At 42.2% G+C, this 25,875-nt stretch overlaps 4 protein-coding genes across 6 annotated transcripts in view; 1 reads left to right on the top strand and 3 right to left on the bottom strand.

Annotated features, from left to right (window-relative positions):
• The window catches only part of gab1 (GRB2-associated binding protein 1), a 52,467-nt gene extending 51,154 nt beyond the window's left edge, over positions 1–1,313 (bottom strand). For both annotated transcript variants that reach the window (XM_069665831.1, XM_069665830.1), the window contains exons 1-2: positions 881–1,313; positions 637–794 (exon numbers count right to left, since the gene is read on the bottom strand). In XM_069665831.1, coding sequence (XP_069521932.1) covers positions 637–708 — 72 coding nt within the window. In that variant the 5' untranslated portion in view covers positions 709–794; positions 881–1,313. The remainder of the gene's footprint in view (positions 1–636; positions 795–880) is intronic.
• A 1,352-nt stretch (positions 1,314–2,665) lies between these two features.
• Positions 2,666–13,335, bottom strand: usp38 (ubiquitin specific peptidase 38). Of its 2 annotated transcripts, none has more exons than XM_069666712.1 (11): positions 13,234–13,335; positions 10,802–11,492; positions 9,635–9,770; positions 9,287–9,416; positions 8,456–8,557; positions 7,917–8,075; positions 7,638–7,831; positions 7,457–7,550; positions 7,251–7,357; positions 5,662–7,009; positions 2,666–5,069 (listed from the first exon to the last, which is right to left on the bottom strand). In XM_069666712.1, the coding sequence occupies exons 2-11, from the start codon at positions 11,481–11,483 to the stop codon at positions 4,899–4,901; spliced, it is 3,123 nt and encodes a 1,040-aa protein (XP_069522813.1). In that variant the 5' UTR covers positions 11,484–11,492; positions 13,234–13,335; the 3' UTR covers positions 2,666–4,898. The 2 variants fall into 2 exon arrangements, with proteins under 2 accessions (XP_069522813.1, XP_069522812.1); XM_069666711.1 differs by having other exon boundaries at positions 13,205–13,335.
• Positions 13,336–14,485: 1,150 nt separating this feature from the next.
• On the top strand, positions 14,486–22,549 carry smarca5 (SNF2 related chromatin remodeling ATPase 5). Its single transcript, XM_069665364.1, has 24 exons — positions 14,486–14,736; positions 16,532–16,657; positions 16,750–16,916; positions 17,002–17,102; positions 17,195–17,295; positions 17,403–17,582; positions 17,785–17,940; positions 18,028–18,159; positions 18,273–18,341; positions 18,428–18,537; positions 18,647–18,873; positions 18,987–19,108; positions 19,212–19,364; positions 19,454–19,586; positions 19,729–19,877; positions 19,967–20,089; positions 20,183–20,290; positions 20,381–20,494; positions 20,593–20,715; positions 20,824–20,956; positions 21,059–21,177; positions 21,342–21,554; positions 21,665–21,775; positions 21,928–22,549. Exons 1-24 carry the CDS (start codon positions 14,665–14,667, stop codon positions 21,991–21,993), a joined length of 3,108 nt encoding a protein of 1,035 aa, XP_069521465.1. The 5' UTR covers positions 14,486–14,664; the 3' UTR covers positions 21,994–22,549.
• The window catches only part of frem3 (Fras1 related extracellular matrix 3), a 28,586-nt gene continuing 25,158 nt past the window's right edge, over positions 22,448–25,875 (bottom strand). The window contains exons 18-24 of the mRNA XM_069665363.1: positions 25,707–25,811; positions 25,255–25,382; positions 25,036–25,170; positions 24,579–24,705; positions 24,283–24,470; positions 24,050–24,196; positions 22,448–23,967 (exon numbers count right to left, since the gene is read on the bottom strand). Coding sequence (XP_069521464.1) covers positions 23,398–23,967; positions 24,050–24,196; positions 24,283–24,470; positions 24,579–24,705; positions 25,036–25,170; positions 25,255–25,382; positions 25,707–25,811 — 1,400 coding nt within the window. The 3' untranslated portion in view covers positions 22,448–23,397. The remainder of the gene's footprint in view (positions 23,968–24,049; positions 24,197–24,282; positions 24,471–24,578; positions 24,706–25,035; positions 25,171–25,254; positions 25,383–25,706; positions 25,812–25,875) is intronic.

The raw sequence follows: 25,875 nt of genomic DNA on the forward strand, positions 1-25,875 counted from the left end.
TTGTCCTGTACATGCTTAGGTGGTGTTTTTTTAACAAAAAATCTATTTATGTTTTCTGTAACAGTCATATGTCATATATATCACTTTAAATGTTGTGCCCCGGTAAATGTAAACAAAGGCAGCATGCAGTTAATCGTTTCAACTGACACCTACCCCCCGCCAGCAGTTTGAGGCATTAAAAATAACTATATAGAAATAATCAATCTTGTCGCTGATTTTCTGGTTTGCTTTTGTCATTTGGTCATATAGAGTAATCAGAATTAAGTTCAGTCCATTTCATAACCACTGAAAAACTCCTCACAGGAGCTTTAAGGAGGCCGTCTTATAATGAAAATATCTAGGGTTTGACCCAAAACAACAGCAATGTATCTTGTTTAGAAGCAATTTGGTAAAACCATAGCATCCTGCTACCTGCTAATTAATGGTAACGTGACTCTTATAGTAAGGGACTACAAGGCAAACTAAGCTCAGAGGAGTCACACGCTGTAGCAGGAGCAGAAATGCACACAAACCGAGGCCTACACGTCTATCACTGCGCCCAGCGGTGCGCTTGAAGTGTCAGGGGATTAGTTGGCATATTTTGTTTAACAGGTTACTTTATTACAATGTAACAAATAGGATATAAAGTGCACTTACGTAACGTCTCAACTTTTTTTCAGGAGGAGACTTTCTCAGCCACCCTGAGCACACCACATCTCCCCCACTCATATCTGCTCCTTTTTGGCTCTTTCTGGAGTTTGAGCGCAGATTTCTGTTCGGCTTCGTTGTCTTTTGGGAGTGCCTTCTTCTTGTACCTGAAAATAAAACAAGTTCGCACAAAGATCAGACGGCGAAGTTGAAATATAAGTTCAAATGTAGTGCATTTGAGAGCGATAAATACCGTCACTCCTTCTTCGAAAGTAGACTCGCCGACAAGGCAGCTCTCTGAAATGCACAGACCAGATTTTCCACGAGTTGTAGTCAAATACACGGGGATATCCTGAGCTTGGAGTTCATATAAACCTCCGCGGCACCGCCTTTTGTACAAATATCAACGCTGACTTGTGTATTTTGTACAAAGTGGAGCGCTGTGGGGACAAAAAACAGGCGCAGGCAGCTGAGAGTCGCTAAGTTTTCTGTTGTTATATGTGACGCTCCATGCTAATTCCCGTCAAAGTGGAGAGATTCCCAGTTGGCGAAATTAGATGTAAACGTCCCACAGTGCACCGGTGCATAGTTGTAGTTTCTGCGCAATTTAAAACAGACCTCACCGTAAACACAGTGGTTCCGACGAGCTTCCCTACCAGTTTACTCCCATGGTTCCTTAATTATGATTGACAGGGTTGCTCCGTCTTTCCCTCAACTCACCCTCCTCTGGAACATGGCGGTGTCAAGATAACAGGGCTGACCACACCAAACAGGAAGTTAGGAAATACTGCTTTCAAAATAAAGGAGAAATTAAACGTTAGTTTCAACCGCTGCCAACGTCAACTGCCAAAACAGAGCTCTTCAGTTGAATCACTTGTGAATTTGCCAGTTTTTGACTGGTTTTACTTTTTATTTCATGTCTTTTATTGTATCATAGTCACATATTTAGCGCTATGTTTGTATGTATGGCTGCTCATTGTTTGAACATGATGCCACTATACTGTTCCCAATATGTGAAATTTACTTTGAAAGTTCATACCGGATGTTTCTTTCCTGCAGCTCTGCTCGCTTTAATACTATTGTAGAGGACGGAATGGGGAGGCGGCGGCATACAGGGACAACTGTAAAGCTTTCAACATGGGACATGTAGTTCAAAATTCGTTTGTATTCCCTCCCAGGGAACAACAAATGACTGCAGAGCGGGCTTACAGATATAAGACGGTGTATGAGAGTTGTATCCACGTATGGTGAAAACAAAAGTGGCCTCAGAGAGTTGAAGAAAAGACAAAGAAACGACCCACCTCATTGTGAACCTAAGGGTCCCAAGAAATCATTGCGCGTCTTAACTACAACAACCATAATGCGCGTTTATTAGAGCGACTCACACAAAAAGCATTGACCTATTCTTAAGTGTACTTATCGGTAATTATCTTACCTGGTATTAAAACTTTATTCTTAAAAGGGAGTTATGCATTGTGTGTTTAGAGCAGTACAATCCAGTTGGCTCGCTAAGATTTTGTCACAATAGGATTCATTTTTTGAGCTCTTAATATAATAGATCAGTAGTGTTTTAAAGACTACTGTCCCAACACTAGTTGTAAGGAAAGGGTTGTATTTGTTGTTGTACTATGGATCTTGTTTACCATATCTGATCTATATATTAGACTGAACAACACTGCTGTAATTGTAATCCACTGGCAAAGAGGTGTTTCCCATGGATTTAGAAAGGTATCTGTGGAATCTTATTGGAATGCCATTGTAATGGTAAACACTTCCCCCAGAGGTTGTTCCCTGTTAGTCTGTGATTAATGACTTTGCCATTGTACAGGCACATTAGCTCTTTCAACAGCCGTGGTATTGATGAAGAAATAGGGACCAATTAAAGGCTATTGACACTATACACCAATTCCAGCTAATGAATTATTACTCACGGTACCATATAATTAGCAAAGCAGTCTAAGCGTTACAAAACAAATAGATTGTGTGGCATGTTCTTAATGCTTTCGGTATGTGTGCATTTGTGCCTGTGATGCTTTAATCTTGTCTCCTTTGCAGTGCTTTACAGGTGCATAAATCTTTAGTTTATGTGGGTTCCACTGCATCCATTATAATGCAGCTGAGGATGCCCGAGTCGAAGTGCATTATTTAATTGTACACACATAAGATGCAAAGACTGCGCCGCATTTAGTGTCAGTAAATGCCAAATGAATGAGTACATACAAAAACCCCACACTTGAGTAAATAATATAAAAGCCAAAAACGGCATTCAATTTGAAGAGATGATATCATACTATCCCCAAGAGTTAACAATTCAACAAAACTGAGGAGAAACAGGAAATCATTTTGGTTGATTAATAATTAAGAATCATTGATTTTTTTATTTTACCCCAAATGCCCTTTAAAAGCTTTAGTGCTACTGCATTGTTTTCACCGTACCAACTGCTGATTAGAAATAAATGCCACTTTTGCAAGTAATTTGCGACTGCTACATTACAGCTGTTATTTGTCTCATGCCTGTTGGCAAATTGTGTGATTGCATGTGATTTCCCAGTTCCCTTTTCAGTCGGTGTTTGGTCTATATTCACTTCCATCCGTGCAGAAATGTTTTGCAATCAAAGCAGAAAATAGGGACAGTACATGTGCTTGTTAAGAGGAATTTTGCAACAACTTAAAGTTCTGCAATTTTGTAATCAACACTTACAAACTCAACATTGGATAGTGTCTAGTGGACTTATTTAGGTTTTGTAGTATCAAATATGCACAGAATTTAACATTTAATCATTTTCAGTTTTTAGTATTTAATACTCGAGGTGGCTGCTATTGGTAAATATAAATGATCTGCAAATCAAACGTGGAATTAAAAAATGCGACAAGCACTGAGGCACAGACATTAACGTACGTTTGAGTATAACAACACATTTGTAACCTTTGGTGTTTGACTCATTTGCAGATATGAATTTAAGGTTTTCTAGAGAGCACCTGCTGCTTTGACATGCCATCTTTCAATTGAGTATTTATCAAATTTCTATAATTTTTGAACATTTTTATGATCATGTTCTAACCCTATACCTGTATAGTGCCCCAACATGCTACTTTGAATAACTTTACCTTAACCTACTGGCCTGGTTAGGTGAGACAAAACAACAAATACTGATCCTTTTTTTTTTTACTGTAGGTAAAAGTGAAGCCTGTTTGAATATTAACACAGTACAGCTGAGGTGTGTATCCCAACAAATCCCTCTTCAAAAATCTGCATTAAATATCAAAAGGCACATAAAATTAGCATGAACACAAAAGTCTCCCTGAATGATCAAATCAGAGGAATACATTAAAATATGCTTTCAAAAAGTTACTGTTGTCAAACATGTTTTAACAAGCAGTATGCAATTTAGTTGTCTGTAGATCACACTGCCTGTTAGAGGGAGAACATTAAATACTCATATCCAAAAAATGCCTTTGTGTTGGAGATTTCCAATATATATAGTTTTCAGTTTTCCACATATAGTTTTGTTCTCCATGATTATTTGGAAAGAATATTTTAAGTCATATGTACATTTATTGCATGAAATATGAAACCTATAAAACACCAAAGCACACATCGAAAAAGATTCAAATATCTTGAAAATCAAACTCCACAGCTCGTGAGGAAAAGCCGCATGCAAATCAGAAAAGTAAACAAAGGTTGTGAGCTGTGTGTTCACAAATATGACAAAGTCTCTATATATATTACAGTTGAATGCGTTCTTCTGTACTGTGCTCTGCACATGCATGTATTTGCATTGGTGTGTTTGTGTGTGAGGTAATATTATAAACACTGACAAACCAGATATACATGTTTCAGACTGAATCCGTCTTACATGTTCAGTCAACGTATGTAAAAGTTTGTAGTTGAAGTTACGTCTATAACAATTAGATGTAGCCACATTTCTTTCATTTATGGGCGACAATACTTTCGCACCTTAAGTATCGTCAACCAAGTTTATTTTGGAAATTTGGAGGATTATCGAAAGATTACAATGCCGAGAAAAATTAAAATGTATTAAAAAAAGATTAGATTATGTCAGGAGGTCTTTAACAAACTCAAATGTAAGATCAGAATTAGCGCAGATGTTTTGTGTGTGAGTGTGTGTGTGTGTGTTTTGAGATCATTTCAGTGCTCTTTTTCTGAGGTTAAAACACATCCACCGTTTGACGCTTCAGGCTCCTGTATGTATCAGTTCAGGAGTCCCTTCGTGTCCGTTCTTCTGGGTTTCCTGCTGCATTTTTCTCTTTCAGAAGACCAGTCTACTAATAGTATTGAAGCCCCCTCCCCCTCCTCCTCCTCCTCCACCAGATGGGCCGCAGCTCCCTGGTGGGTTATTGTCATCTGAACCGTTGGGCCTGAATGAGCAGGAGGATGAAGGGGCCTGGAGCGCCTGAGTCCGAGCGTTGAGCTCCTGCTCCTGTTGAAAGTTCAGAGAAACAAAACGAATAAAATAAATTTTAAAGAGTTAAAACAACTAAAAACAGCACACACATAACTTAAGTATGCTATTCTAAAAAGTGTATTTAGCATTTTCTGTGACTAATAGTCCATCAATGTTATATTATTACAGCGCCCTCTAGAGGTGATCTACTTCAGACACTTACAGATTTGCACTGAAAAGTCAACTCAACACAGCACGGTCCAATGACTTGTGAAATTACACCTCCCGTCTTATAACAGGACACTTCAGATTTGGTCAGTCACAAAAATGAAATCCAATACTCCGCAGGCTCTTAGTTATCTGAAAAGTACAGTCCGCTTTCCCTCAGCTCCCCTTCACCTAAGTGAAACTTGTACGGTCCTTGACTTTCATAAAAACCTCCCTCTTAGAGGGGTTAGTGGTAATGATGTTACGTGTCAGATGGAAAATAAGTCAATTACCCATTGAACCTCTTAGCAGCTGATTAAATACTAATGCTAATTACTTAATGCTTGATTTTCATTTATATACTGATGGTTTAAACAGGTACCATAAAGCCTTTATGTGGGAGAAGTGTGTCTTTGTTCACCTGTAAGTACAGCTTGTTGTCCTTGATAATAGCATCCAATAGTTCTTTCTGCAGCGGAGGCTCTGCACTCACTCTCATTCCATTTGCCATCAGGCCCCCGTTTACGCTCTGCCCTGGTAGGTCCTGTTTCCTGTACATGAGCACATACGCTGTGTCCTTGGGGAAGCGGTTAGTAATGTTTTGCACTGATTGGAAGGATGAGAATGTCACTCTGCTATCGTTGAACAGCAGCCAATCCCTTGCCTCCTGGCCACTGTTAGATAGCGCGTCTCCTCGTTCAGGTGAAATTGAGAGAGCCGAGCAAGTGGAGGGGCTACACTCGGCCTGGCCGTTTCCCGAATCCTCCTTGAGGGCAAGGTGATTGGCTGGATGCTGCGTTCCGTCCGCTCCGTTAATGTTACGACCGTAAGAGTAGTAGTGGCCGCTCTCGGACGATATGCCAGAATGCATCACCACTGAGCTGAGGACGTAGGGCACGGACTGAACTGACATCTCGCCCCCTCTGTTTATCAGCTCTGCTCCATCTATCCACTCTTTCTCCTCCTCCTCTTCATCTTTCTGGGATGGTTTCAGCTTCTTGGCCAGATTCTCACTGCTCTCAGGGGAGTCCACTTGCAGAGGAGAGGAGGTAGAAGAGGAACATTGTGTATGCATTGAAGCAGAGTGGACAGGAAGTCTCATGAGAGGCGGGATGGTGACATTGTCCAGAATCTTCCTGCGCACGTGGCATTTGGCATCGTATGAGAATCGCAGCAGGGTGAGGATTAAGTATTCAGGTGCCGACACCAGTTTCATGGTCCTCTCGGCCCGCTGCAGGGAGCTACACTTCTCGCAGAAATACGCATTCTCTTCGTCAAGGATCTCTGGTGCCAGGAAATAGTTCACAAGGTCAGGCACAGACAGAGGAGGCCCATTCGTCACTGGCACTAAATTAACATTGCTAGCTGGGGTTTTGGCTGTGCCTGGCTCGGGAGTTTCACTGCCGCCATTCACAGATCCTTGACAGAGTACCTTGGGCTCCTCGGAGGGGCCCTCAGGTTGAGAGCTGTCCTGAGACGTGGCAGACGGACAGAAGGCCAAAGACAGGTCGGTAAAAGGCTCCTCTTTCTCAGAGATGCAGTTACACTGCATACAGCGAATCCCTGTGATCAGATTCCCACCAAACATCCTCTCTATCATCGTCCTCCCGTCACTCACAGGTTTGGCTTCGGCTGGAGACAAAGATGACTCTTCGGCGTCCTCTGGAGAAGTCTGACCTGTTGAGTCTTTGTTGCCTGTGTCAACAGGGGAGGCGACCTTTGGCTTAGCTGATTCAAGGACCTGAAGTGTTTTCTCCTCTTCATGCAACCTTGAGATCAGGAGACAGGGACATTAAACACACAGGAGAAAACTGTGCACTGATTTTAGTTTGTGCAAGTGTAATAATGTAGCACAATGATTTTACGAAACACTAAAGAGAGTAGTTTACATCATTAAACCCCAGACAAACTAAACTCTAACAATGCTTTATACACAGGGAAGCATAAAAGACACCATCTCAGCACTACCCAATACATTGATTCATCATTCTGCCTGGACTGAGGCCGTACCTGTCTAGAAGGAATCTGAGGTACTCAGAACAGTCCTGCTGAGAGCCAACATTGAACCAGGGCGGCCGAGACACTTCCAAGAAGTTTCTGGGAGCGTATGCTGCCCTCTGCAGGAAACGGACGTGCACCGCACACAAAAAGCAATTAATTATTGTTGTCAGCATTAATGAAATTCTGTCATATCTGTTAGACGGGGCGGCACTCACCTGAGTGTGTGCGAGGAAAGCGAAGAGCAGCTGCAGCTTTTTCATTAATGTGTTGGAGCCATTCAGATGTAATGATAAAACATGCCGCCTGAAACTGAAGGGAGAAAACCAGACACTCAGACTGTCCACGTTTATGCCTTTGGTTCAGTATACAGATGAAGTTTGCAGGACTCTGACTCACTCTGTGGCCATGAAGAGGGTCTGGATGATGCTGTTCATGTAGCAGGTGTTCCCCAGGTTGACCAGGCCAGTCTTTCCGGTCTCAGACTTCCCAACTTGCCTCAGCAGCCCCGAGGCAAATGAGTTGGATTGGGAGGTCCAGGCACTTTGATTCAACACCAACTTGATCTTTTCCTCTCCAGGTTTTGGGAGATCCTGAAAAGAAATATTGGAAAAGTTACATATAAACCACACTCAAGTTAAATCGTTTATAGTATGACGTGCACGCCCACTCTTTTACCTTGATGGCCTCGATTATGTGGTCGTAGAGGTCAGGGAAGCCGGAGTACTGGTACATCATGCAGTGTATGAGCTCAGTGAACTGCAGCAAGAAAGCTTTACTGGTGGAGAGACCATCTGTCCTCAAAGACTGGACTAGATGCACCACATGTGGAACAACCTGGGACAGGGAGAAGATGAGACCAAATTATTGAGATCACTGTGGAGCTGAACACTTTGAAAGGTAATACTTAAATTGAAATCACACAAACTTGCAAGGTCAGCCAGAGGGTAGCTGATCACCGGGAACCCTGTAGAGTATATTTAAAACTATTCATGTTTTTAGATACTAATGAAATTGGCCAACTCAAGGGCCATTTCTCCGCATTTAAGTGCTTCACACATCATTAGTGAGAGAGCGGCGCTGAGCCTGGGGTTCTGGGAAAAGAAGTCTACGCGGCTTTGAAGTAATTTAAGCCAGAAGAAAGAGAAAAATGAGAAAACCAATAAAGTGGCCATATGAGAGGGAAATGGGCTGTGAGGAGAGAGGAGATCCCTTACCAAGTGAAAGGCCTCGGGAGAGTGCTGGAAACTCAGCAGCATATGGGAGAGCACAGTGAGCGCCCCCTGCCGCACAATTGGGTACCACAGACGACTGAATACCTACGGATTAAAAAAAAATATATATTTCATGAATACATTTGTATAAACTCAGAAATTGCTTTGATAGTTCAAGTGAGTCATTTAAGCAGCTTTAGGTCAAATATCTTACTGCAACTATTACTGTCTAATCAGCTTTTAAAGTGACAATCTCGAAGGTTTTCATTTAAATATACGTCTATCTATCGCTGAATGAGGTAACACAATGGTGATTGAGGCTATGGCCCACTGATGAAAGCCTTTGCATTAGAAATATATAGTATTATTATGGACTGGGTGTCTGTAACAACATTCGCGGAAAAATCAGAAGCGGCGCCCAGTTAGTGACAAGTTTTCCATCACCCAGCAGTGGTTGGTCTGCCAGAGAGGGTAGGCGGAGCTAAGCGGCTGCTTTTCCGGTCTCTGCAAGTTTTGCGAGTAAACAGTAATCTACTATGGCTGAACAAACAAAGAAAAGATCGATGACTACAGATACAACTTCAAAAATACGTGAAAATCCAAGAAAAAGGAACAAATTTGACGCTCAGATGAAGCAAACAGTCTAAAAAGGAAAGCGACCGTCAGCGAGGAAAATCAAGAGTTACTACTGCAACAAATGTATATCACTATTAGATGGCACTAAAGAGAACAAGACTGAAATCTTCGAGATTGTCAGTTTAGATACATATTATTACTATCAAGCGTCCTTTTGGCATCCATAATACTTAAAAACGAGGAATTCTCACTACGAACCAGCTCAATTTTAAGCAGAGTGACGTCTATTAGGATGGTGAACTTCTGAACTGCAGCCAGTCCTTTCAGAAGAGCAATGACCCAGGTATCAACATGTTGGGCCAGAGGCCAAGAAAGCCAGTTGATCATCCTAGACAGAACGAGAATGATTAATTAAGGTGTAAATAATGTGCAGAAAAGTAGTAACATCATGGTAACACACACACAAAAATGATCACATGTAAAGAGATAGCAAAGCAAGATACAAGCAAAATTAACAGAGTGTTGGGTGTGTGTCATAATGTGTATGCATAACACATCATTAAAATAACACCATGCCATCTCAGATGACTAAATGTGTAAAGTCACCTGCAGAGTGCTTTAGTCATGCTTGCGTCTTTGACATTTTGGTCTGTGGTGAGACTCTTGATGAGCACTGTGATCATCTGGACGGGGATGTGCTGGACCAGGCTGGCCAGAGCGATGGATGGGTCAAAGGAGGGGTCTGTAAAACATAAGAGTAGAAATAGAACACAATTACACAACCCCACCTTCTGTTTTTGCATCAGCGGACAGTAAAGCAGCATTAAAACTGGCATTTCCGCTCCACATAGTTTATATATTATTGTTTGGTTAGATTATATTGTAAGTTGTTAGTCCAGCGCCTGCCAGGGCATGAAAATTGTTTCACTAGGGACGTCTAAATCAAGCGCAACAGCAGCATGTTCGAAGCACAGTTCACCTGAAAAACGTCAATAACAAAGAAGCAGCGTGACCTTTTAACCCGCAGCGGCTCTGCTCCTCGCATTGCTCACTGACGCATGCTGTCGGTGTGGCTATTCAATTGAAAGTGCTGCCACTGTTTGTTTATTTTGTCCCTGCTTCATAGTTCAGTCACTCGCAACACTGCGCAGCAGGCTGAGGACATCTCCGAAATGTACCATCGACAACAGACTTCAGCTTTGATTTGTGTTGGAATATTCTGAACTCTATTATATTTTCTCAGCAAATGATTTTAAAAGTTTGCCCTTGAGGAAAGTTTGCTCCTCGAATCAGTGGGTTTGAAAGCAATTGCCAATGACAAGTTTGTTAAAACGAGGCCACTACCTCCCAAATGAAAATAATCAGTGTGCCAATAATACTGAATACTGTTGGATGAACATTCACCTATAAAAATAAAGAGAGTTAAGCCAAGGGATCAAAGTCAGCTATTGGCAGAGTCCTAAAAACTAAAATAAAACAAGGTTACTGTTCCCAGGTGATTAATCATGTGCTAAAAACCCCGGTATAAATGCCAAGATTTAAAGAGGGAGGGGAGTAAGTCATGGGTCCCTGCTGCCAAATGCAAAGACTCTTTTTTATTACTGGTAGATAAAAATACATCAAGGAATAAATTCCAAATTTGTAATCCTTAAGGACAACTTCAGTCGTCTAAAACTTGCCCTTCAGAAGAGAAAGTGTGAAAATGTACTCTTTTTTTAATCGATGTATTATAGGTATTTTGTAAGGAAGGAAGGAAGACGGGAAGAGTCTCACCTGTGGAAGAGATAATGGCAAAGACTTCCTGCAGCGAGGGAAGCAGCGTGGCTGGGTCAGCCTTCCAGATATTCTGCAGCAGCGTGCTGACCTTCGTCACCTGACCTACATACTCTCTCAGCTCCCTCTCCTGGCTGGCAAAGCAGTGGAAGTAACTGATTGTCCTCACCAGCTGCTGGCAGAACAAAACGCCTGACTTGTCCCTCGGGATGCACTGCACAAAGTCCGACAGCAAAGTGTTCAGGCGGGCACAGAGAGCAGGCTCTGGACGTTCGCACACCATCCTTAAAACCTCCACCTGGATCACGCTGAAGATCTCCAGCACCGAGGGGCAGCTGATGAGCAGCCGCAGGCAGCAGTGAATGTAGTCTATAATGGCGGGGTCTTTGCGGTCCAGGTGGCCGTAGCCCTGCTGGAGGAGACTGAGGACAAAGTCTTTGCTTAAGAAACGCTCAAACTCTGGGCGATGGTAGCGTGCGTAGGCCTCCAAAACCTGGAGGCCGATCTGCCTCTGAAAGGCATCTTCACCGAGCAAGATGAGGCGGGTGGTGAGAGCAAATAGGGACTGACACTGCTCCTCAGTCACTTCTTTCTCTGCTGCTTCCACTACCTTCTTTACAATGGCCCTCTTCACTGGAACAGAGTGATCGGAGCTCACAAGGCCCTCCAAAATCTTGTCCATGATGACGATCTGTAGAGGGCAATTGAAGAAGTAATTAGCTTACACATGCTTAAAGGGTCACACAACTTCTATATGTATATATAAATGTGTAGGCTACATTTAATAGGCTATATCAAGGTTTGAGTTTTTGTTTTAATGACATGAAACATATCAGTTGAGTCTGGTACAATCCTTGACAGCCCTTTTTACACAGAGGGCACTTTTGCTGGCCCACTGTCTCACTCTCAATGGTATGTTCGCTTATTTGGAGGAAAACTAGCCTGTTCCTACTCCAGCGTTCAGAGTGCAGTCATTGTCTAAATTGACTGAGTGAACAGACTGTCAACATTCAAAGGCATACCATGACTTTTGCTGCAACAGGAATGTAGTATTGGTAGACTTTACTGTGTTGCAACCATTGAATACGTTTTTTTACAGCATTTGACAATTGGGCCTTTAAGTATTTCACAAACATACAACATAATTACAGTTTAATTACCATACAGCTGTGCAGTGCAGAACACAGAAATGATGACACAACAAATTGCAGTGACTGTATCTCAGTTTGAACAAACTAATCCTGTTCATGATGTTTGAGTATAATTATTGTGTAGATAACATCTTTTAATGGATGGATTTTATGGATTTGGCTTTAAACATTAGAAAATAGTGGGAAATGCAGTCAATAGCCACCAGCAGCAAACCTTTACATTGTAAAAGCTGGAACGGGCAAATTAACTTTTTTGGCGTTTAAATTACTTTGAAAAGTAAATGATTACATAAGTTGTTGTTGACTGATTTGCTGATGATTAGACATTTAGCTATTCTGATAATTGTCCAATATTTTCTGTGTTTAAATGCACAATTGGAAAAACAGTGAAGCAAAATTGTTTGTTGTACAAAACTGTCCCATTAAAGCAAAGTAATACAAAGTTGTTTTTTCTTACTTAAAGTTCCAGTGAGGAGTTTTTCTGTGGTTTTGAAACAGACTGAAATGAATATTTATTACCTCTATATGATCTACAAAATGTGCAAACCAGACCATCAGCGACAAGATAAGGGGTACGGCTTTGTCCACAGGGGGCGCCAAAATCAACACAAACCGAAAGTTCCTCACAGGAGCTTTACATTTCGAAATATTTCTAAATATTTGACAAAGGAACCGGTTTAAGACAGATCATGAAGTTTATACAATTGGAAAAAGTGGTGTTTTCTATGTTGGCCAGTATTGTGTAAAAATAAAAGACCTCCTGCTCTTTCTGTCCTGTTTTTTTATTTTTATATTTGCTGACATACTGACTCGTCTATTAGATAGCTACTGTAATGACGTGAGATCAACGCAAGCGAAAAGATACATTTAATCACGTATTTAATACCAGATTTATACATGATTTTTGTCTCTCTCATTTATTAAGGAGAACAGCGACCAGCCGCTGTCTGTGCTTGTTGTGTCTAGCCTGCTAGTTAGCTAGCTAGCTAACGCTAGCTGTACCGGTTTCTTTAACAAATGTATCTGTAAGTCCGGCAGGTTAAATACGGCTCGAATGCTTAATACAACTTAAACGATGGAGCCAGTTGTCCCTCTTAACAGCGACAGCTGTATCAACATCTTTTAACAACGAAAATATGAACAAAGCAACAACACAGGCCTGGCGTTAGCTGAGTATCGTTGGGTCCCACTGACTGAGCATAAATACCGCTTTGTACAAGTGCGATTCAGAAGCTTTATGATCTGTCCTTACCCCAATAAAGCATGTCAACAATGTCCCACCAGATAATCTTCAGTTGTCGATAGACGTAAGACGCCTTTTGACAGATAAAACCGTGTTATTTTGGTTGATTTGATCTCTCAGAATCAGCTGATTAACCGTTCACAGACGTCATTCCTATGGACAGGGTTGCTGAAGGACCCTTGTGTACAGCTATTTTCGGCTTAGCATTGCCTGTTACACAGTTGTTACATTTTGTGCAGTAAAATCAATGGTTGTCCGTGAATGGTGTTTTTGAACGTTTTGAATGACCGGATTGAAATGAAGTCCAATTTTCATTAAGATATTTGGGAACTTTTGGGCCGTTTCTGTGCAGTTGTTTTGCTGCATTCAAATACTCCTCGTCCATCCCCCCTTTTGAAGTTTTTGGGAAAGTTGACTTTCGGTAATGAAACGGTTTTTTTTGGTCATTTTTGCTATTAAAAAACACGAACATCTGGAATAATCTGTGCTGTTTTGTATTATTACTGTGGGAAACTTTACATTTTCTGTAAAGAGAAAAAAATAAACCAGGGACCAAACTGTGGTAATCTAAGGGATATTAACAGGGAGTCACTCCTTGTAGAAATAAGTGAATATATTATTGAATCTACTTTAGATGTATGGCTTTACAGAAATGTATTCAAAAAGAGTGTGAAACTTATTTAAGACAAAACTTTTTGCAAATGTTACAACCCTAGTTATTCAACTCAATCAATATAGCATAACATGCTGTTATAGTAACCTACAATAGTTTTTTGAGATTTAATTTTCTCATGCAGTTAAATAATACTCACTGTCAATTTAATCATTCAAGTCCTTTTACAATTGATGGAATTATTAATTGCATATATATATTTTTTTTACTTTTAGACTGATATTGTAGTCCGTTTTAACTATACTAAAGTCTTCTGTGTGGTCCTTTAGGCTTTCTACCATGGATAATAGAATTGGTTTGATATAAACTAGCCTTCGACACCTGAAGACATATTCTTGTTATCGTTGTTTGGTTTGTATCTAATTAAGATGGAACTGATGTTATTGCTTACTTATTGTAGGTGTCACTGTAGAGAAGGTTTTATACAGACCGACTGGGTAATCGTCAAATCCATGTGTATCCAATTAATGTTTATTTTGCTATGTAATGACATTGTTCAGTGCATGTTATCCATTTACATCCTCTGGCCATTTCCAACAGTTCCTGAAGGCCGCATTACCAAGTCTCGCGATAGAGCGCACACACCGGGTAACGTTAGCGCGGGTGCTCGAGGAAAAACCTTGCTAGCGCGAACGTGCTGCCTGTGACCAACCGGTGTGTCTTTCATTATAAACAACAGGATAGTTTTCATTTACTATAAAAAAGTTCGGAAAGTCTTCAACGGTTCTTATTCGTGATCACATAGGGCATCAAATCACGGACGATACATCTGAATCGAAGAGGAAATTCGTTAATAATGTCGGAAAGCGAAACCTGCGTTGAACAGCGGGAAGAGCCGACTGAACTTGAAGAAGCCGGAGGAGCGGAGGTAAGATTGTTTTAAATGGGCATTGTTTCCTCTTTTGTACCGCTAACATCTTTAACAGACCTCCACAATCTTAAACTCTGACGCCCCCAAGTCCCTCACCCACTGGTCTCTCACATCCCGCCATGTTTAACTTCCACTTCTTCACTGTGACTGCGGGATGTTTGAGCTAGGTAGCGAGTGGTGGCTAGCTAGCTCACAACAACAGCAGCTCGCGCTCATCCATTAGGGACTGAAGCTAACAGAGAGCAGAGCAGCAACAAGGCCAGTCTGTTTCATAAGCGCTCATAGTACTAGCTTAGCCCCACTAGCCTCTCATTGATTAGCACAGTGAAAGTCCAAGCGTGTGTTTTGTTTATTGCCGAACAAGATTCACCTCGGGAGCTGTTTTTGAATGGGATGCGGCTATTGGAAAACCTCGTAAAAACAAATTCAGCGCAGCAACTCGCTCAGCTGTCCCATCTGCGCCTTTGTTTTCAGTGAACAGTAATGGCTTTTGTAACAGAGGAGGAATGATGCTGCTGCGGCGGCGCTGCCTGCATGCAACTTCTGCGTCACTTTAACTTGGGTTTTGATTAAAATTAAAGGGGATTTCGACTCGGGCAGTAAAATAACATCAGTTGAAACAAACTTAATTGAACCCAAGCAGAGAAATTGTCACAGTAGTGGAGGTGCAAGAACTATATAAGATAATATTTATGTACTTGCATCGTATAAACCTAAAACCTTAAAAAGTTAGTATAATAAGCTATTACATTACACTATGAGCACCTACTACACACACAATGAACCTAAAAACGACAATAAAGCTACATACCTGTTTAATAAAAAAGTAGTAGGTATAAAGTGTACTGTAACAAAAATAGTGACAGTTGTGAAACGAATTAAGTACAAAAATTGCACTTGAGGGGAAAGATATAGTCTTTGCTGGGAGGATGTCATATTTGTAACAAATAAATGCAGCAAAAAGAGAATATGTACCATGTGTCTTATAATCAAATCTTTGTTTGTAAAGAAGCTATAAACTAATTGCTAATCGAACTGATTTATATCTACCTGGGTTTAAGGAAAGGCGTAATGTCGGCAGTCCCTTTGCCAGCTGTTGTTATGCTTTTAGAAAATGGAAATAAACCAATATATGCAAAAGCATAAAACGAATTTTAATCTAGTAAAAAGTAGGGATGCATGTTATAATCGGCATGTTATTGTTATCTGCAGATTATGGCTTGAAAATGACATCTGCAATGGTAGATATGTCATTTTTCGCCTTTAAAACAACGCTTCAATTATGCCTAAATGCTCGATGATTCCCTAAAAAAAGAAGAGAAAATATTACTTACAAATAAATATGGCATTTTGTACATAACCTAAGTTTAAGTACTTAAGTAAAAAGCATATGGTTAAACATCACCAGCAGACAAAACAGCAGATGAAACAGATATAGTATGATTTTGTGTGAATTAAAACAGCACCAGTATTAACTTTAATAAAAATGCTAATAAAGCAGTGTAGAACTGTTGATTATAGTGATTTATTTACGATCCAGTTGTTTTGGCTCACTGAAAAGAATAGTGTTGATAGCATCAAGGACTAAATAGTTGGCGGCAGTGCTCTTCATACGCAGTGGGGTGAAGGAGCTGTCATGAAGTGTGTAAGGTGTCATGAATCAAATGGCGGGTCTCTCTGAGGGCATCCCAGAACGGAGCCGATGATTTTTCCAAGTGTGTTATTTATTAATCTGCTGTGTTAGGAAAAACCATTGGAGAGTAACTAAACCAGATTGACTTTTTCTGCTCAGGAGAAGTCTGATTCTTCAGATGCCGGAAAAGAGTCATCTTCAGATGCCGGGCCCGATGGACAAGATGCGTCATCCCCCTCCTCATCCAAAACTAAAGAATCAACTCCAGGTTATGAGGAGAAAGTGGTAAGGGCAGCTTTCCTCCTACTTACAGTACATGTCTCACCACTCTCCTCTTGGATAAATAACTTAACACCACCGCCTTCTTGTGTGAACAGCAAACAGACCGGACCAACAGATTTGAGTACCTGTTGAAGCAAACAGAGTTGTTTGCTCACTTCATTCAACCGGCCGCTCAGAAGACCCCCACCTCCCCCTTGAAGATGAAGCCCGGACGCCCTCGCATCAAGAAAGACGAGAAACAGAACCTGCTGTCTGCCGGAGAGTGAGTACACGTCCACACAGCAAAGATTTATTTTATTGTAGGTTGTGCGCTCCCATGGTGATTGTTTCTTTTCTGTGTTTGACAGCAACCGCCATCGCCGCACAGAGCAAGAGGAGGATGAAGAGCTTCTGAACGAGAGCACCAAGACTACTAACGTCTGCACTCGCTTTGATGACTCTCCCTCCTGTAAGCGGTGTCTTGTTTTTATTTCAGCTCAAGGGAAAGACATATTGCATTCAAAAAAACTAATGTTTTGTTTTCCCCTCTTTCCCAAATAGACGTCAAATCAGGAAAAATGAGAGACTACCAGGTCCGTGGTCTGAACTGGCTCATCTCTTTGTATGAGAACGGCATCAATGGTATCCTCGCTGATGAGATGGTCAGTAGTTTTTAAAGAGTCAAAACTGTTCCGTCTGCATTAATAGATGTCTGACTCATATTGTGATGTGGCTGCTGGCCCAAATAACATGCTCTGCTGTTCCTCAGGGTCTGGGGAAAACTCTGCAAACTATTTCCCTGCTAGGATACATGAAGCACTACAGGAACATCCCCGGTCCTCACATGGTGCTGGTGCCCAAGTCCACCCTCTACAACTGGATGAACGAGTTCAAGAGATGGGTGCCTTCACTCCGTGCAGTCTGCCTGATAGGAGACAGAGATCAGAGGGTGAGCTGAGTGTGTTTATTATGACACAGGAAATACATCACAGTGATGTCGATATTTGATGCTTAAATGCTTCCTGTTTACTAGGTTTTAATGTGCTTGTTGTACAAGTTGGTTTGAGATACTCTTCAGACAGAAATTAAGCTATTTATTGTTGGTTAAAAACAAACAAAAAAAGGTGCTAAATATTTTTCTTCAATTTCAGACTGCCCTGATCAGAGACGTGCTGCTGCCTGGGGAGTGGGATGTGTGCGTTACATCCTACGAGATGCTCATCATTGAGAAGGCAGTGTTCAAGAAGTTCAACTGGAGATACCTGGTCATTGATGAAGCCCACAGGATCAAGAACGAGAAATCAAAGGTCAGGAAGTTACTGAAATAAAATGGGTATTTATATTTCTCCGAACTTTTTACAAGTTTCCTTAATGTTTATTTTTATTTCCCGTAGCTGTCAGAAATTGTGCGAGAGTTTAAGACCACCAATCGTTTGCTGCTGACTGGAACACCCCTTCAGAACAACCTGCATGAGCTGTGGGCTCTGCTGAACTTCCTGCTGCCTGACGTCTTTAACTCAGCAGAGGTAAGAATCACGAGAATGAAACACCTGCTTAGTCCTCAGTCCTTACATGATCTAGTCTGATATTTAAAGAAAAATGCTCTATTTTCTGGTACTAACGACATTATTTCCCAAAGGACTTTGATTCCTGGTTTGACACAAACAACTGCCTGGGTGATCAGAAGTTGGTGGAACGTCTTCACACTGTAAGTATTGAACCCTCTAAACTTCCAACTCGTCCCTCGTGTTATCAGGGTTAAAGCTCTGTTTTGATCCTCCATTTCTCATGTAGGTTCTGCGTCCTTTCTTGCTCCGTCGTATAAAAGCTGACGTAGAGAAGACTCTGCTGCCGAAAAAGGAGATCAAGATGTATGTGGGCCTGAGTAAGATGCAGCGAGAGTGGTGAGTATCCTCACTTACAAGCTTAAATTAAAGGTTGATTTAACCTGAAAACTGACATTAAATAGTCATGCACTGGTGTGTAATATAAGCTCATGTCCCAACCCGTCAGGTACACAAAGATTCTGATGAAGGACATTGACATCCTGAATTCAGCGGGTAAGATGGACAAGATGCGTCTGCTGAACGTTCTCATGCAGCTGAGGAAATGCTGCAACCACCCGTACCTGTTCGACGGCGCCGAGCCCGGTCCCCCCTACACCACTGACCTCCACCTGGTGGTGAACAGCGGCAAGATGGTGGTGCTGGACAAGCTGCTACCCAAGATGAAGCAGCAGGGTATGTCGATGTTCCTGTGTATTTTCTTGATGGAATAACAAATATGTGACGCGGTGCCTCAGCTATACGCAGATTTTTCCCAACAATTAAAAGACTGCTTTCCTTCTTTCCAGGTTCTCGTGTGCTCATCTTCAGCCAGATGACCAGGGTGCTGGACATCTTGGAGGATTACTGCATGTGGAGAAACTATGGCTACTGTCGCCTGGACGGCCAGACGCCCCACGAGGAGAGACAGGTGTGGTGCTTGTTGCTTGTATAAGAGTATAAAGTTGATTAATAACCTTAAAATACGTTAAGTAAAATAAAGGTTGTTTTCACGTATCTTTATGCGGTTTCAGATCTCTATCAACGCATACAACGAGCCCAACAGCTCCAAGTTCATCTTCATGTTGAGCACCAGAGCTGGAGGACTGGGTATCAACCTGGCAACAGCCGACGTGGTCATCCTGTACGACTCAGACTGGAACCCCCAAGTCGACCTTCAGGCCATGGTTAGCAAGCAAGCAGTCACAAAAAATGAGCACGGTTGCTGTGTAACTTTATACGCAGGAGGCTTGATGAGTGTTTCTTCTTAATGTAGGATCGAGCTCACAGGATCGGTCAGCAGAAACAGGTGCGCGTCTTTCGTTTCATCACTGAAAACACGGTGGAGGAGAGGATTGTGGAGAGGGCTGAGATGAAGCTGCGCCTGGACTCAATTGTCATCCAGCAAGGTGTGTCATCTTTCCTGACGTATTAGTGCCCACAATTCAGGCGTTTGTTCAGAATTTCAAAGACGTATAAAGTTGGTTCTGTACAGAAAGTACCATTAGGAGGTGAGAGATATTGCTAATCCACTAAGTTGTCGTCCAACAGGAAGACTTGTGGATCCAAGCGCGAACAAACTGGGGAAGGATGAGATGCTTTCCATCATCAGACACGGCGCCACACACGTGTTCGCTTCCAAAGAGAGCGAAATCACAGATGATGACATTGATGCAATTCTGGAGAGAGGTGAAAGGAAGGTGAGTCTGAGTGCATTAGAAAAGGATCCAGGGAAAATCTCATCTTTATAATTGCCATTAAAACAAATGTTGATCCTGTTGTATGATAGACGATGGAGATGAAGGAAAAGCTGTCTTCACTGGGCGAGAGCACTCTGAGAAACTTCACCATGGACACAGAGAACAGCAGCGTGTACACATTTGAAGGAGAAGATTACAGAGAGAAGAAAAAGGTAACGTTTCACATCTGGATTCAGTCTTTAATATTCCAACAACATGAACGTTTGGGTCTTTACCTTGTTTCCTTCTCTTAATTCTTCATTCAGGTCATTACCAACTGGATCGAGCCGCCGAAGAGAGAAAGGAAAGCCAACTACGCAGTCGATGCCTACTTCAGAGAAGCTCTGCGAGTCAGTGAGCCCAAAGCACCCAAGGTAGGGACGGATCGATCTACAAACACCTTAATTATAAAACGCATTATAGTCCTGCTCATGGCATAACATTTGTTTGACTCCATTTCCCAGGCTCCTCGTCCTCCCAAGCAGCCAAATGTCCAGGACTTCCAGTTCTTCCCTCCACGTCTTTTTGAGCTTCTGGAAAAGGAAATTCTGTTCTACAGAAAGACTATTGGCTACAAGGTAAACAGATGTTTTTCAGCAGAGAAGTACAAAATATATTCACTTTTTTAAGTTATAAATATCTTTTGAAAAGTATTTAAGTCAGTCTGTCTCTTCAGGTTCCCCGTAATCCAGACATGCCAAATTCAGCCCAGCTCCAGAAAGAAGAGCAGGCCAAGATTGATGAGGCGGAGGCTCTCACAGAGGAGGAACTGGAGGAGAAGGAGAACCTGCTGCAACAGGTACTGATTATCCTTGCTAACAATCACTTCAAAATACGCCATGAGCAATAATTAAACCTGCAGTGCCCGCATCGAGCTTTGTTCATATTTTGATCACCTCCATTGCAGGGGTTTACCATCTGGAACAAACGTGACTTCAACCAGTTCATCAAAGCCAACGAGAAGTGGGGAAGAGACGATATTGAGAACATCGCCAGAGAGGTCGAGGGGAAAACTCCAGAGGAAGTCATGGAATATTCCGGTAATGACTCCCATTTAGTTTGATCCCCTTTTTCACAGGCAAACCCAAACTCTTGACTTCTTTGCGTATTAAGTGAATTTCTGTTTGTGTTTGTTCCTCCAGCTGTATTCTGGGAGCGCTGCAATGAGCTGCAGGATATCGAGAAGATCATGGCCCAGATTGAGAGAGGAGAGGCCAGGATCCAGAGGAGGATTAGCATTAAGAAAGCACTTGACTCAAAGGTAGCTGGCTGTCAAACATTGAGCTATTTATTAGTTAATTGGCTTTATCTCATTAAAGCTGGTGTTTTAGTCTTTCTCATTTCCCTTAATTTCCCTTGATCACTTTATCTGCTCCTCCTCAATAATTAATGGCCCCTCAATATGTTTCTCACCTCCACATCCAGATTGGTCGCTACAAGGCTCCCTTCCATCAGCTCCGCATCTCCTATGGAACCAACAAAGGCAAGAACTACACCGAGGAGGAGGACCGCTTCCTCATCTGTATGCTTCACAAGCTGGGATTCGACAAGGAGAGCGTGTACGACGAGCTGCGCCAGTGCATCCGCAACTCGCCTCAGTTCCGCTTCGACTGGTTCCTGAAATCAAGGACTGCAATGGTACATTTTGGCTTCTTTATACTATATTTTTTTTCTCCATTTCTTTTGTTTTTGTTTATAATAATCGAAGAAAAAAGACAAAAAAAGAAACATTTTGTTTGTGTGTGTAGGAGCTCCAGAGGCGATGCAACACCCTGATTACACTGATAGAGAGAGAGAACATGGAGCTGGAGGAGAGGGAAAAGGCTGAGAAGAAGAAACGAGGCCCAAAGTCTGGCTCGGTAAGTTACAAACTCATCTCATTTTAAAGGAAGTAAACACTTTGGACACATTTAAATGGGTATAAATAAGTGTTAATGTTTGTTTCCCAGCCCTGTCTTCGTCTGGTTACTGCTTGTGAAATCTCTCTCAATAATTATTTTCTTTTACCAAGGCCCAGAAACGGAAGTCAGAGGGAACCCCAGATGGCCGTGGACGAAGGAAGAAGCTCAAGTTGTGAAGCCGTTCACCACTTGAATGTACTGCATACAGAGGGCAGCAGCCAGCTCTGGTGTGGTTAGTCCTAGTGTCTGTGTTTGTTATACAGGATGTCATAATGTACTGTTGAAAACCCTCGGATGGACTGATTTCATTGTATTAGGTTTCAGGAAGTGCTCCTTCACAAGCCTGCCTTGTTGTCACTTACCTAAACGCTGCAGCTGTGCTGGTTTAGTTGTTTGTTTGCTAGTCTTTTTTTTTTTTACTAGTACTACATTGAAATAATTGTATTTATGCCTGTTGGTTGTATTACATTCCATTGCTCTAAACATGTACCCTTTTTATTTTGAAGAATACTTTTCTTTTATTTTCCTATGTGAAGTAGAAAATGTCATTTTGAACATCACAAATAAACGTCCCCTTTTTTTAAAAATGTGTGCACTCAGAAATAAGACGCCGATTCAAAAAAAGTACATTTATATTTGGCAGTTGAAGTGTAAATACATCCAAACTCTTGACACAAATTAATAAGCCGTAGAAGTCTACTAACAATTGGCACATTAAAATATACTGTCAGCTTCAGGAGATAAAAATATAACTTTTGCTGCACTTGTTTTTTTTTTTTCAGGACTTGGATAAACAAACCAGAAAGACATCGTTCATATTTCAAGTTTTACCAGGGTGTCATAATACCTTTTCTCATAGTCCTACATTGATATGTACACAGATAGTTTTGCATCTGATTTCAGCCACATAGACCTGAAAAATGTTTTTAAAAAAGTGTCTGCATTATCAGAAGACTAAAAAATGACATTTACAATCCCTTTCAATGAACCCATATTGGTAATGTTACGTTATTCAGCAGTGGGTAGGTTTACTGCAGGCTTTTTAAAGCACAGCAGTAAAATAGCAATATTATAAAATCATCATTCATTAAGGTCAGCTTCAACTAACATTCAGTCCATTTTTCCTCTACGCTCCACACAAACAAAACATTGAATTTCAGTAATAAAAAACTTATTTTTAAAGGAGGAACATAGAAAATTATTTTCTTTCATGAAATTCGATCAAGGTTGCCTTTTTAATGAAATAATTGCATTCATTAAAATTGATTTTCATGCATTCACAAACGCAGGGAAAACATTCTGAGGGGCTTCCACATACATCCATGAATCAACATAGGCTGCAAAAACCTACAGTACATTAGAGCAAGGGCTAACGACTATCAGAGATCAATACATCTCTGAAGACTCTGGTGCATTCTCTGCATTAAGGCCCCAAGCACTGATATTTTGTGCTGTCCACAGGTTGTACTGGGCTCTATTCAGTGCTACAAAAGTTGGGCTTTGAAGGCACAATGGTGGAGGAGACTATCGTAGTCTTTTTTAATAGGGTGCAGGTGTTTGAGGAGGATGGGGGTCCACATCTAGACCTCAGAGTTGTCTGAGCCGCCCCACATGCTTGCTGATCCTTGGCTGTAGCCATTGTAGGCAGAAGAAGAGGAGGTGGTGTAAGGAGGCAGCTGGGTCTTCTTTTCCCTCCTTTTACGCCGCAACAGCAGAATAACGATGGTGGCGATGAGGCAGATGAGGAGGATCAGACCTGCAAGGCCCACTAACATGGGCAGGGTGGAGGTGTCAACCGGCTCTCTGCCAGAACTCTCCAGCAAGGGGCGCTCAAGAAGGGGTTCACGGTTAGGGGACCAGGGCTGGCGCTGGCTGACCACCATGCGGTCTGCTCGGTCTAGAGAGATGTGCTGGATGTTGGTTCCCCGGTTGTTATCAACACCGATGTCCTGGGCGAGAGAAGGGTTAGAGAAAGCAGGGGCGGCACGGCGGTGTCGGTGGGTGGCCATATCGGAGGTCTCAGGCTGCTCAACAGAGGACATGCTGTGATGCAGGTACTCCACACTGCGCTTGCCAATGTTGCGGTTGGCATTTTCTTTGGAGCGGACTGTGTAAATAGTGTGGATGAACCATTCTCGACCAGCAGCCACCTGCAGGAGAAACAACATGAGTCTTACTTTCAGTTGTGTAAGCAATAACCAAACACACTTTTTTTTTTAGAATCATACAGACCTGGAAAAGTGGAGACGAGGAGAGTGTGAAGCCATCTGATCCTGGCTGTCTGACTAAAGGTAGACCTCCAGGTGTGTCCTGAGCCAGTGTGGCCTTAAAAGAAACATCGCCAAACACTGAAGCTTGAGTCTCTGGTTGGGCTTTGTCCTGCAGAGGAATACAAACAAATATCAGACATAAGTTCTATTTCTTTCGGCCCTTTAAACACTTTATATTTTGGATTCGCATCTTACCAGGATCTTGAATCTGTAAAGCAGAGACGGAGCATCGGCCAGGCAGCCATACTCCTTGTTAGTGGGGTTGTACTTGGGGACATAGCCATCTGCTCCAGTGCAGAGGAAGACTTTCTCAATGCTGCAGGAGAAGGAGTCGCCCAGGTTCTGGACTGGGTCCACCATCACACGACCGTAGATAGAGGAGCCTGAAGTGAGAGAAGATTAATTGTGACATTAGACTATTATTCCTGGAGGATTTATGGTTTTCAGCTGTAATGCTTTCTAAGGTCCAGTAGGTGGCAGTGTTGTTGTACCGTCTGAAAAAGCAGTATCGGTCCCTTCTCCGAAGCCCATGGAGCCATCAGACAACCACAATTCCTTCTTGGACAGCAGGAACATCTGAGTGTTGAGGCTAAACTCAGCTGCAACTGGGTCGCTCACCTGTAGCACAAAGGGAGGGTTAGCATACATATCTCAGATTCTGAATGTTCGTGAATGTGGGACACTGAGAATCTAACTTTAAGATGAGATCATGTTACTCGCTTTGTGTCAAATCAACATGCCATAAAAAAAGAATCTTCCTGAAGTGGTTAACTGAGATTTGTTTGCAAGTTTCTCGACAAATGTAACTTCCCTGGAGACGATTAAAACAATGGTATTATTGTTGTGCCATCTTAAAGAAAACCATCTGTTATTTCACCGTGATCCTGACTATTGTGAACCTAGGACTCAATAATGTTACAGGATATTTGACAGGATATCCAGGCTAACCTGCTGGAAGCGAATGTCCATGTCAAACGTAAGTGGTTCTCTTGGGTGGCAGACAGGAGGGATGCTGAACTCCCCGTTGGGTGATGCTATGCAGGGGATCATCTTCACTGTGTAGGTACCAGAGTAGTCTCGCACCTAAAGGTCACACAGAGACAATGTTAAGACCTTTACGATCAGTCATCAACATAGCTGGAAAGTTCTTATTGCCTTTCAACTCACGGCAAAGTCTGAGACAAAACTCCACTGCTGCATGGGCTGGTTGTAAGTAGGCTCAGTCCTGACCAGGGCGAGGGTGAACGTCAGCCCTGGGTGGTCAGCACACATCACCATGGATGACACGCTGGTTCCTGAAAACAAACGTGTACAATCATAAATCTTTAAAGCTGTATTTTGTCCGAACTAGACCTTACTATTTGTAGAGCGGCCCTCAACATTGTTTGCGCCACTTGCTTCCGAACTGTTAACGCTGCAGGGTCAATTTCACATTTGCTGAAATGACCTCTGGCACTTTTACACAGGAAGTAACCCTAATGTAGCACTCCAGAAATAGATGAAAGGATGAAACAGAGGAGAGGATGTGGACAGGGTAATCCAATAGGAGGTCGCTGTATAGAATGACCACACTGGATGGGTGTTTAGCGTGTGTGTGTGCGTTGGCGCCACCCTCTTACCTGGATGAGACATAACAAACTGTCCCCTGAAGCGAGCCTCTGTCTTGAAGTTGACCACCAGACGTCCCTCCTCATTTATGCGCATACTGGTCGGATACATTGCTCCTAAAAGAACACAGAACAAAGTTTTACCGCGCTTCACCTTTCTGTAAGCACCAGCAGGGAGCAG

The sequence above is a fragment of the Semicossyphus pulcher genome, unplaced genomic scaffold, assembly GCF_022749685.1.
Source record: "Semicossyphus pulcher isolate SPU_LCO1_2020_fin unplaced genomic scaffold, fSemPul1.0.p SCAF_17, whole genome shotgun sequence".
Classification (NCBI taxonomy): Eukaryota; Metazoa; Chordata; class Actinopteri; order Labriformes; family Labridae; genus Semicossyphus; species Semicossyphus pulcher.